Below are 12,295 nucleotides of genomic sequence, written 5' to 3' on the forward strand. Positions count from 1 at the left end.
CCGAACACGGTGCGACATCCTCCAGCAAAAAGATGCCCGTCCTTCCTACGTTAAACTGAGTCTACCATACTCTGTATATGTTGGTAAAAAGTTGATAAGTGGCTCCACTTATGACATATCTGTCTGCTGACCAACCTCTTGACACAGGCACATGATCTCTGCACCACGGTGGAGCCAGTGTGTCCATATTTGTCGCCAACCATCTGTCAAAGACCCATCAAGTCGGAAATGAAGAGCCCCGAAGTCGTCCTCCCAGCCTATGGGACGCGCTGCTTTTCCTGGGGGTCAGTCGTGGCCGAAAATTTTACCCGTGCATCTGCGCTAAATTATAACTTGTCCCATATATGATAGTGAGCCCGACTTCCTGACAGTGTATGTCCTTTGACTCGGTGAAGGCGGGACGGGGGCGATCAGAACATGTCATCCCCACAACCCACCCGGGGGATTTTGAAAATGAAGTCGAGCGAGGAATCACCGAACACCGGCTCCGCGCTGAACGCGTAAGTATGACGATATTAGACAGTGTTGTTTCTATGGAGAACCCGCAACAATTCCTGAACATGCCTGCCGCTTGCGGAGATATTCCTATCACCGTGGTGTTGATTCCTGTTGCGTGACGCTCAGACACGTTTGTGCACTTGCTGGAAGTGAACTTGAACACTATATCTTATCTAAACGACTTAACGCTCATCACGGGAGGACTGGACCGCTAACGAACACCATCGTGACGACTCTTCAATATATTCCATCTCGTTATAATGACATTTATATTTATTGATATTTCAAAGGGTACAAAGGTCGTCAAAATGCGAGTGTAAACTCGGGTACACTAACCTGCCACAAAGGATGCTCAGATTTTTCCTTCTTCAAGAACTACAAAAATAAGGGTTGTTTTCATAGATGACTATCTACACATCTTTTATCATCAACAGAAGGGATTAAACTACCACCAAACCTTTGTCCTGACATGTAAATTTGTCGTAAATTTCTACATTCTGACAGGAACACAGGAGAGTGAGCAAATCTCGCTAAACCCTCTGCACATGAAGGAGTCATAAAAGCAACGCTGGTGGCCACTTGCTTCTAATACTAAAGTCAATACTTGGGTATTTCAGAAAGTCCTCGAGGTGGCAAAGTGACCCCTTTTGCATAATACCCCGGTTTGATCCTCAAATAGCCCCGCACCTGCGTTGACTAAACTGTCAGAGCTGTCAGGCCCTTCACTTGTGCGTTTTACACCACTACAATAACCAGACAAAGCCTCGGGCCCTCCGCAATGGTCCCCGATGTCATCTGAGTGCAAACAACTTCGAAACAAAAATCTATCATCCGTCTTGGGTTTGACGCGAAGCTAATTTTGAGTATTGACACAGTCCACGAGTGCGTGTAACCCTTTTCTTTTTAAAGTCAAACGTTTCCAAACTTAGCAGAGGCTCGTACGGGCCTGACTAGTTATACAGTGGTCGGCAGACGGCGGCGTCAACAGAGGACCAAATATTATTTAGAAGTCCTGTCATTGCCGAGATGAAAGGCGTTGACCATGACCGAGCTAAGTTCACTAGTTATTACCAACGCGATAGAACTCAAGATAATTAAAGAAGTAGCGGCTGATATTGCACGAGGGTTATTGCGTCGGGTTGTAACAGCAATCCCGGAATATACAGGGGTTGTAAATATGTCAGTTAAGGCCGTGCGGGGTCCGTGACACCCCCCGCCGCGGGACACGTCTGCAGGTGGCCGGACGACAGGTTGATCCTCGTCCCGCCGTGATTGCGCTACTTCAGCGGTGCTTCAGCCTCCTCTCGAAACTTCCTATTGCCCCTTGTTGTTGATCGCTATGTGTGACTGTTTTCCCCCGTGCACTAATCCGGCTGCTACCACAAACTCACCAAACACCTCGTCGCTGGGGATTTGTTTGCGCAAACTCAATAAAGCACGATAAGACTCTATCATCGACCTTGTTCAACACCTCGGCGGCCGATAAGGGGACTCTCCCGTGTATTAACCCCGCCGATAACCCCGAAACAGCCCGGCCACATTTCTCACCTGTGATGCGCTCTCCGCGGTAGAAAAATTTGCTCAGAAGGGTGCGTCAGCGGTAAAACATACCGAGCCTTTGTGTTGTTGTGGACTCTAGACCCTAAAACGCTCCATAGTCACTCTATCAATGGTCGCGAGAAAGAAATCGGAACGATTAAAGCGGGCCGGCTGAAAGAGCCAGGTAAGAAGACAGGTATGGTTGATTTATCAATCACAACAGGTGTGAATACAACATCTTATCGAGGACGGAAAGGTGGGAGATAAGAAGCGAGGAGGAATAAAAACTGGTCGGTAGCCCCGGCTTTCGGTACCGCCGTATCCCGTGACAGGTAAGTACAGATAGCTAAACAGAACACAAATAATCGAACAGGGGTTTTTGTACCGTGTTTGGACCACATGAGAGTCTCGTGGTCAGGTACGTGTGACTTGGGGCCAGGGTAACAAGGAAATATAGCACACGTCTGAAAAATAGTCCACAAGACAAGTTCAAGTGGAGGAAGTCGGGTCGACGATGTGTTTTTCTAAACGTTTGATATTGTTGAAGAGTGGAGCTGGGATCAGAGATAAATGTTTTGCCAACATCAACTCAGACCGATAATGTTTCCCTACATGTGTCACGACATCCTTAGTTCTATACGTACACAGTAGCTAACACGGGAAAAACTATAAAACTACAATCCTTACACATGTGCAGCTGTGCGACTGGAATGTAAGATACCAAAACCCTGGCTACACCTCCCGTACGACGCTATGACTGGAAAATATTCAGCTCAAAGGTTAAGACCCTCAACCTATTTCACAGCTTGTCATTGAATACTAAAATGTTCTGCGGAGTTGCGATTCCACCCCCCCCCCCTCTTGAACGAGCAATACCCCCTGTGAAGTGGGATAACAATGGGCAATAACCCATTGCAACAAGGGGGCAGACTTACAGAATGGACCAATAGGAGGACGGGGAGACCCCGGCACTAACCAATGAAGTACGCGGTCACGGAGCGTGCGGCTGATGATTGATAGAGTTTTCCTTATATGCATCGCCAACATGTAACGACTAAAAGTTGTAGTCACCATTTATCATCACACATAGCGAACTGAACTTGTACATGTGACACATGGTCCTGGTCGGGAATATCTTAAGAAAAAGAATTGTGAAGTCTTGAGAACAGGTCGCGTCTTGAGTTATGGTAGCGGGAGCAGCAGGTGCTTGCGGCTGATCCGGCGGTGACGCAAATGTCCCGGCAGAGTCCTCCGTCCCCAGTGTCTAGGTGAGTGAGTCCTCATGCGCACGGGACATTCAATACGGTCTTCCCTCTCGCCCTCCCTCAGAAATACTTTGAGCGTCCAGAACGTGCTGTTCCCACTGTGATGCCACTCCACCACAACATGACTGCAGAAGTGTTCACTATTCTGTTTGGTGTTTATTTTGTCTGGTAGCCCATGCCCGAGCGAAGAGGCGGGGGTTGAAGAAGAGTCCCGGATAAGTGGTGACGGTGATCCCGGCGACCAGACAAGGTATCCATCCGTCTCACTATACCCACCACATCTCACACGCCAGATAACCACACGACTGTCTCATTAAAAACGTCTCACAAAGATACCATCTTCCTCTACTTAACGAGACCACAAATTAGTGTCCTAATCAAAATAATCACAGGGAGCATAGAATAAAATACCCGTATTAGGAAAGTTTGGAAGTTGGTTAAAACGTACAAATAAGTCGCTTAAGTTCTATACCGAAAGAAATAGAGGAGCAAATTCTTCCCGTGTGTCTGACGAGCTGGGTCCTGAGATATGAGATAAGACAAATGTCAATACGTGGGGGGAAGTCTTAGTCCCCGTGTGCTATGGACCATGTAATCAGCCACGCTCTCCTACCTCGGCGATTCGCGAAGGGAAATGTTATGTGCATAGTATAAATACATTAGGGGGCGGGGGGAGGAGAGACCGTGGCGGCCAGGGTGACGTAGAGTGTGCATCTCATTCAGAGTAGAGAGGGGAGAATGCTCAGTACATCGCCCATAGCGCACTGGTGTCATCCCCACGGGCACTCGCAATAACAAAAGCCGGTCCAGGTCACCGCCAGGCGCAGACGGGACTTTGAGCCGGCACACGGACGACGTCCACGCCAGACCCTCCCTAGTGTAGAGACGTCCTTGTGCGTAGCGCCGCGGGCCCCGGGGGCACAGGAGCCCGCAGATACCTCCGAGGACGGTTCAGAACACACACGAGTCACCGTTACAACTCGGGAGCACGCGACCCGGCGTAGTAAGTTTCAGCTGCGTGTTTGTGTCCGTGTGTTCGTACGCATATGTGTGTGTATGTTGACTTGTTAACAAGAGTACGTGTGTGTGGTGGGATCTTATAGTGTAATGCGAGTCAAATTCCTATCCGTTCATCATACTTGCACTCAGAGGCCAAGGATTATATGATAATCTCTGAGACAGATTCCCTCCAAATCTCAGAGTAAATACGTACAACCCAACTTTTTTTTCATGTCAAAGGAAGTTGTAGTGACGTGAGGGGAGGGAGGGTGTCGGAGTCGACCCGTCCGCCGTTACATCATGTGAGGCCTGGTAGTCGGTGTAGGAATGTGATCACCAAACAGTGAGCTAACCGCCTCGTGTTGTTCCCTCCACGCTGTTCCCTGCAGGGTTGAAGCGATGAAGGAAAAGTCGAAGAACGCGGCGCGGACCCGCCGGGAGAAAGAGAACTACGAGTTCAGCCTTCTCGCCAAACTCCTGCCGCTGCCGTCAGCCATAACGTCCCAACTGGACAAGGCAAGCATCATCCGTCTCACCACCAGCTACCTCAAGATGAGGGCCGTGTTCCCCGAAGGTAAGCACACAGGCACTCGGACAGGAAAGCGCAGTCGACCGTAGAGGGTTTAGTGTCCTCTCGGTGTTTATGGTACGGGGTTTGGGGGGCGTCGAGCTCGGGGGACATGTTGTCATCGTGGCGACCCAAAACAAGACAGTGCGAACAGCTGCCCAGACGGGCAGACATGGTGGTCATCTCCGTGTCAGGCTCACTTGCGTCTTCTTCAAGAACCCATCAAGCCTTGGCTTACTGTTTTACTAGCCGTGAAATGAGGGTTTGTCTCGTCTTTCTAGTTGAGGTTCCTTGAGCGTGGGTCGGCAGCGTTGTTCCGGTTCAACAACCGGGGGGCACAGACCTGTTCCTGACCCGACCGAGTCACAGAGAGAACCCCCTCAGTCCGAGATAGACTCCCGTGTACCCCGAGTTTTTGTTACCCCAGGCCGTAGACCAAACCGTAGAAATCGAGAGCAATTCTTCTCGCCAGGAATCCTGAAAACAGAGCCTAACCTGTGCACCGGTCGCCTGGCGGGGTGTTAACAAGGGTGGGGGACCCCGCATCTGTTACCACCATCGCCTGACAGACGGACTCGACTAGCTTTTATTTCGCTGCGTCTTCCCATAATTAACTACAGCCGATGGAACCATTTCTAGCGTAGATATCTTACCAGACAATGTCTAGAGAACATTTGCTTGAAAATGGTTTATTTCCCGAGTTAATGTTGTTCGCGGGGGTGTTAATTGTGGGCAGTCACTTTCACACGAGTTTGTTTATCGTTATCGAGTTCGCTACTACACCTCGTTAAACCTCATTAGAGTATCACCGCCCTTCTCAGCAGTCTACAGTCCAGAATCACCTCCTACACAATGGAAAGTCATGGATCCTTGTAATAGCGATCACTCCCGGTGTATGTTCGCCATTATCTGGGCGGAAGTCTTTCACCACTACAGCACGGACCATCGAGTCGTGAAGCAGCCCCACACAAATGTGTGTATTGGCCATTTTGTTTGAACACGTTATCGACGCCGCAATCTCGCATCTCTCTTCGATGTCGACCAGGCGAGGAAGCCAGGAGTGTTTACCCGGCACCTCTGTACACGATTTCCAGGTTATTCTATAAACTAAAACGCCCATATCTCTATTATCATGTCGCTTCCGAGTATACATGTAGGCTGTGTGTGTTGTGGCCACTGGTCTCTGTTCAGTGAAAACATCCCAACCCAAGAGTGGGTTGTTGCTTGCATTTTGAGGGTTTCACTTGTGTACAGTTTTTGACGAAGCTTTTATGAAGTCGGCTGTTTTACACTTTATCACAAAGAATTCCCCTGTCCAACTCTTCACATAGCAGGTACCTGTGCAATTATGCTATATTAGCATTGCTTGCGGACATACAACGAGGCATATTTAATTTATACCGGCTTATTGTTCCCAACGTTTTAATAACTGTCACTCTGAAAGGTCCCAAGGCGAGGGTTATACTTTCAAAGGTTGGCCGCTTGTATTGCAAAACTAGAACATATTTCAGAACCATTTGTTATTAGGAAACGGTCTCTTTTAAGATTAGGGAACGCTATGTGTGAACTTTGAGTAACACACTTGTGACCTTAAACGTTGAACCTTATCAAAGTTTCAGTATATTTACAACAGAACTATATACACCGTGTATATCTATTCTGTATATATCTTAGTTGTTTGCCATAAAATGATGTCTTTAGTAGACACAGGTGTGAAAGATTTTGAAGAACCGACCCCACGCAGACCCGGAGTATGGCAGGTATATGGGGGTAATACAGCCTCACTTTGTACAGCTTGTTCAAGCACTATAGCTCGCTATCTCGCCTCTTGTACGTCGTGTTTGTTCTCCAATAAATTGTCAAAGAAAACACAAAAGGCAAGTTTACCCAGGCGATAAGGATAATTTAAAAATGTTCCCACACATAAAGGAGATTTAGAAAACGAGATATGTATGAGCGCGGGGCAAAGATGCTTTGTGCGAAATCAGTTTTTGAAAGAGTCTACATGGAGTGGACTGCGTTTTAAGTGGTCAAGAAAGCACGGATTTTCCACCAGACGTCAAGGATATGTGAGAACCCCTAACAAATTAAATATATTCAATAGGCTGGCGTGGTTTTATGTTGACAAACGTTAAGTGAAATTGTTGAAAACATTCCCCCTGTGCGCGCGTCTGGGGTAGTTTGGCGGTGGGGAGGTCGCGCTGGGCTGTCTTTTGTCGGGTCCCATTCCCCTCACGTTGGTGTAATAGTTTGCATGTTAACTACCTGGGTCCCGAGCTAGGCGTGTGTCACAAGATGGGAACAAATTGGGGAGATTTAGGGCGATAATCTCGAGCCGGGTCTGCGCGGTTGAGAATGCCGCAGGGATGCGAGAAAGGGTGCCACTTCGTGCTCGTCCATCGCGAGTTTCAATATAATGTATAATGCATGCGTCTCCCTCTTGGCACGATATCTTTGTCAGCCGTGTGCCTGCCTGCGGAAATACAATTATGCTTTCTACAGGAAACTTATTTAAGGGTCCAAGAGTTAATAAGGCGAAGCTACTTTCATAGCTAATGAGGGGGGCCAGTCAGAAGCAATCTTTGCAAATATGTATCGTCCATAATTCATCGGAGCTACATCTCGCGACTAGTCGCTACTTCCCCGTCAACTTTTCCCAGCTTTGTATTCAGAAATGATGTTTGTCAGCTTTGGTCGATTGTCCGCTGTGATAAACTCTCCGCAAACACGGCCACAATTCAGGGAATTCACATGTAAATCGGGGCCGGTTAATTTGCCGGGATTTTATAAGACCAGGGCAATCGGGGCTTCAGGATTTTGTTTGCTGAGCTTTCTGTTTTTAACGCCTTTTTATGTTGTCCCTGTGTGGTTCTATTACTTGAGTAAACTTGGTGGAAATTTACAAGGAGGGGCCAGGCTTTGTTCCCACGGATAGATATACCCAATAAGTTTTTGTGGGAGAACAAAGGGGGGCGTCAAAAACATGACAGAGTTAGATGGCCCCCTCTGGACAAAAGATCGGACGATAAGGCTTCTCTGCGACTGCTAACTTTATCAACTTACCTTACGTTATTTCTTCATTGAAGAAAATCTGTGTCGAAAAATGAATTGTTTTAGGGTTTCCAGACGAAATCATTGCGTTTTACCGCTCTGGGATGTCCTTGAGATGGCTTAAAAGTTGTAGGACGTTACTCGTCAGTAAGACTAGGAAATTACCGCATTTCTTGTGCGTCTAGAAGAGGCGTATTGCACGTACCTTGGCAGTACGTTTGTATATCCATGTCGTCCGTGAGGTGTATGTATGATGTAACGTCTGTTCTAACGCCAGCACGGAAACACGTCCGTAACCATGGCGACAGAGTGGCCAAACGTGCAAAGTCAAGTTTGTTGACAAATTCGTGAATATCTGGGGAGGCCACGGCAATGCACCGAGGAGTGCTGAGGGCAGAGGTTCGCTCTCACCCTGTAACCATGTGTGCCGTTCCCAGGCTTTTCGCGGGCTCCTAGATCCGCCAGCCAAAAGGGGTCAAGTTTGTGTGTGGAGCCTGGCATCCTCCAAAACATGGCGCCTTCCCCAGGCGTATTCCCCGTACGGCAGATAGCTCCATGTGCACGGTGTTGAATTCTGTGTCAGGTCTCGTGTGCTGATTAGCTAAATGTGATTAATTGGCCTCATTAGGGTGGTATGATGAGAGGCAGTGACAGCGAGAGACCGCAGTGTCCGCCATCTTATTATCTCCCAGGTCGCTCATAGAGTCTATCATGGTGCCGTTTCAGTTTTGAGGTCGGCCGGTATTTTTTTTGTTTTCACTGAAATTCCTGTTGTACTTTCTTATCTAGGGTCGTTTTCCTATCAGTGGATAAACGTTAGTGTATGACCCGTTCACATATTCATTGCGACAACTTCCTTTAATCAATCGTCGCGATTTTCTGTCCTACACCCCGTAGTTTTTGACTGCGTAACGTCTCAAACCTCCCTTTATTATCGTCTTTGCTTTTTGTCCCATGTTTATCTTGTGTCGCAAGACAAAATCAGTGTTCCCGAACTTGAAGTGTGAAAAGACTATGTCCAAATTAAAAACTTCACAGCCTACGTGCCATGGTCCTGTCCGCTTGGTCGCCTCCGAAATGGATGTACCTTAACCCGGGCAGCTGGGCACGACACCCAACCTGCGCGCCAAAATAATAATAAAAGACGAGCTAATGACAAGACGATCACTCAACACTCAGACGAGCCTTTGTCTTAACCAGCGAACAATAGCGTTGTTTTTGAAGAGATAAGATCGACCAGTGTTACCAGGGGGATTAGATAGCCATCTTTTATTTACTAATAACGTTTTGAGCGTTTTTAGAGCCATGGATCATGCACGCATCGCTTGGTAGGTGACTTGATATACAGTGTGCAGCGGGAGACCCAAAACTCATAAATCTCAGCCAGGTCTTTAATTAAAAATCAAATTACACAGCCAGAACGATTACAGGCAGGCCCATACACATTGTTTGCCAGATTAAACATTATTGTAGTATATAATGTATGATATACACTTACATAAGGTATGTAGTATTGTGCTAATAGACCCCCTTGGATCGGTCAATGTAACATTGCCACCTGATTTATGGTAATTACCCCTGTATTACCTAACAAATCTTTGTAATGAAGTTTAATACAGTATATGGAGGTAGTTAATGCACCAGTTATAAAACATTAATTCCGACAGTACACGATATGTCGCGGCCACATCAAAGACATTGCCGTGAACAAGTACAATGATAAAGTTTGACAGTGTTTAGCAGTGAGTTATGTATTATCTGGCATTGTTTAGAGTACATTAAGGGTCCCTTTGTATCTAGGTGTACCACACGTCGCTTGCTGCAAGACCTACCTGAAACTTTTCTACAATCATTCCTGAGTGCGCACTGTCTTCATGAAATACAGGCTCTAAGTACAGAATATGATGCACATTGGTGCCATTGGTAACACACTTACCAACGAATGAAACGTAGCATTACTTTTCTCACCAGTAACTTATGTTTCCACTAAAATCAGCCCAAATGTTTACCTTACAGTGAGATAGGGTGCGTATTTCGGTAGCAATACCTTACATATCGCAATGAGCACGCGTGACTTTCAGCCTAGACTAAGCTTGTTGTCAGGGGCCGTCAACAGGCGAGTTTTCACCAGCTTGTTTCTGAGTGGATGCCTGCATGGCCTGGCTTCTAGCAGATTTAATTTCCTCGTTTAGAATGAAATGAAGAGGTCTTGAAATATTCTCAATTATCCTAACTTTTTTTCATAATATATAGAGCAGGGCAGAACTAACCTGTTCTTGGACTTGAATACATTTAGTTAACTTTGTTTGAATTGGTACATAGACATACTAGTACACTTATTTAGGCATAGAGTTTTTGCAATAGTTAAATTTTGAATGCAAGATTTGACTGCCAAATATTTTTGTGGGTCGCACTATTGCGACAAGGAATATTGCGTTTAGAAACAAGATATCTTTTCTGGATGTTTTAATGTTGTTTGATTAGACCTTTTTGCTGTGTGTTGGGTTACAAAATGATGGATTGCCCATGTAGTATTTTCGCCTGAAGCATCATAGTAAAGGTAAATAGGATAACGAAATAGCCAAAACAGATGATATTAACCTTTTTATTTAGCTCACTATCCCTATTCACAAAAGGGCTAGTTTTCATGTTGTCTCATATCCACTTTACCGTACCAAATGTACCGGAGTGGCTTTGTTAATGTTGCTGATGTTAAGAAAGGCTTACAGAAACAATATTATGTCCTAAACACCGTATTTGTCGGTAATTTTTCACGATATCCGGTAGGGTGTGGGTGTAACAGGTTGCTGTGTGGTTGCCTGACCTCCGGTTCACCTCGCCGCGGTGCCCCGGACCGTCTGTGGCGTGTCGCTCGGGGCAACGTTCCGCCAACCCCGCCACGGCTCGGACACCGTCGCCCTGCGGGGGAGATGTTCTCACTAGTCCGACGTGACACTAATCAATTGTCCCTGGGAGGGGGATAGATCTAGAGTAGTTCAGGAGTGTTCAACTTCATTTGGGTCTCTGCTACAGCGAGGGAACACCGGTAGACAGAAAAACAAGTTGAGTAAACTTGGTTGTGGCGAGGACAAACTGATTCCGAGAGAGAAGTCGGCCATGTTTGGTTCTCCCATGTGCACGGTAAATTGACCATTCGGCTCACTACAAAAACACGCTATGACATCCAGGGAAACGGGGGTAGGTCACTGGCCTTGGATTGATATACACCTAAAAATAAAACTTAACCTTGAAAATTATACAAAACTTATTTTGAAGTAGCTGTCATTTTTTTAACCTTAACAATAGCAATGATCAGGAAATGCTCTCAAACATATCAATATGTTTCTTACATCCGTAAATGAAATTTCTATTTTTCTCTCTATTCATCCTTGTCTTGTCTGCGGTCCACGCAGATAAAGATCTTCAGAAGGTACTCATCAGTGCTTCGGAAATAAAACGGCATTCCAACAACGTTTACCGCCTTTTATCGTCGCCGAAAACGTTGTAGTTTTCTGTCAAAATTGTGATCGCATAAGGCTCATTTTGCCACGTTTTCAATGCCACTTACGACACACGTACGTTCTGTTGTCAGAATAATTTTTGAGTTGCAGAATCTACAAGGTCAACAGAAGCCTTCGTCTCCTAAAACACGAAAGTTTCAACTCTCACGAAAATAGACCCTCAAGGACTAGGCTAATCCTTCATTATAAGTGATTTCCTGAAGATAGGGGTCCCTTATCTTCCCTGAAGTCGACCCTCATAGATCACTTCACCTGATGTATTGTTTCTCCAACAATAGAGTCAAGGAGAGGACAGCCACTTTCCGTGTAGTCGAGGGACACTTGATGTTTGGTGCTTTACTCTCTTCTTTTCTCCTACTATTTCCACGGCCTCGGGAAACAAACTATCTTTTGGAATTGTTAAGCAAGTTGTTACATCTATAAAAGAACCATATATCCTCACAGTACCATTTCGTTCAGTTGCAGACTTCTAGAATTGTTATAATGATATTTGTAGGTGTGAAAAAGAGAGAGCACTAAAAAGGTAGGAAAAAGTTTGAAATATGAATTTTCAACTTAGAGAAAAATTGGCAAATGTTGTATTGTCGATCACGAGCGAACACAAAGCTGATGAAGTAGACCTGCTGAGGCCAGTTTTGACCTGCTGCAGTAGTGGTCAGTTTTGACCTGCTGCAGTAGTGGTCAGTTTTGACCTGCTGCAGTAGTGGTCAGTTCTGACCTGCTGCAGTAGTGGTCAGTTTTGACCTGCTGCAGTAGTGGTCAGTTTTGACCTGCTGCAGTATTGGTCAGTTTTGACCTGCTGCAGTAGTGGTCAGTTTTGACCTGCTGCAGTAGTGGTCAGTTTTGACCTGCAG

General features: G+C 46.2%; 1 protein-coding gene across 5 annotated transcripts in view; it reads left to right on the plus strand.

The window, feature by feature from the left end:
- Nucleotides 1-2,006: 2,006 nt before the first annotated feature.
- The window catches only part of LOC136433740 (single-minded homolog 2-like), a 38,412-nt gene continuing 28,123 nt past the window's right edge, over nt 2,007-12,295 (plus strand). For 2 of the 5 annotated variants that reach the window (XM_066426216.1, XM_066426226.1), the window contains exons 1-3: nt 2,271-3,305; nt 3,475-3,552; nt 4,691-4,875. In XM_066426216.1, coding sequence (XP_066282313.1) covers nt 3,271-3,305; nt 3,475-3,552; nt 4,691-4,875 — 298 coding nt within the window. In that variant the 5' untranslated portion in view covers nt 2,271-3,270. Of the gene's footprint in view, nt 2,222-2,270; nt 3,306-3,474; nt 3,553-3,843; nt 4,306-4,690; nt 4,876-12,295 lie in introns of those variants that run through there. The other 3 variants (XM_066426249.1, XM_066426235.1, XM_066426242.1) reach the window with 3 other exon arrangements.

The sequence above is a fragment of the Branchiostoma lanceolatum genome, chromosome 1 (assembly GCF_035083965.1).
Source record: "Branchiostoma lanceolatum isolate klBraLanc5 chromosome 1, klBraLanc5.hap2, whole genome shotgun sequence".
In the NCBI taxonomy this organism is placed as follows: Eukaryota; Metazoa; Chordata; class Leptocardii; order Amphioxiformes; family Branchiostomatidae; genus Branchiostoma; species Branchiostoma lanceolatum.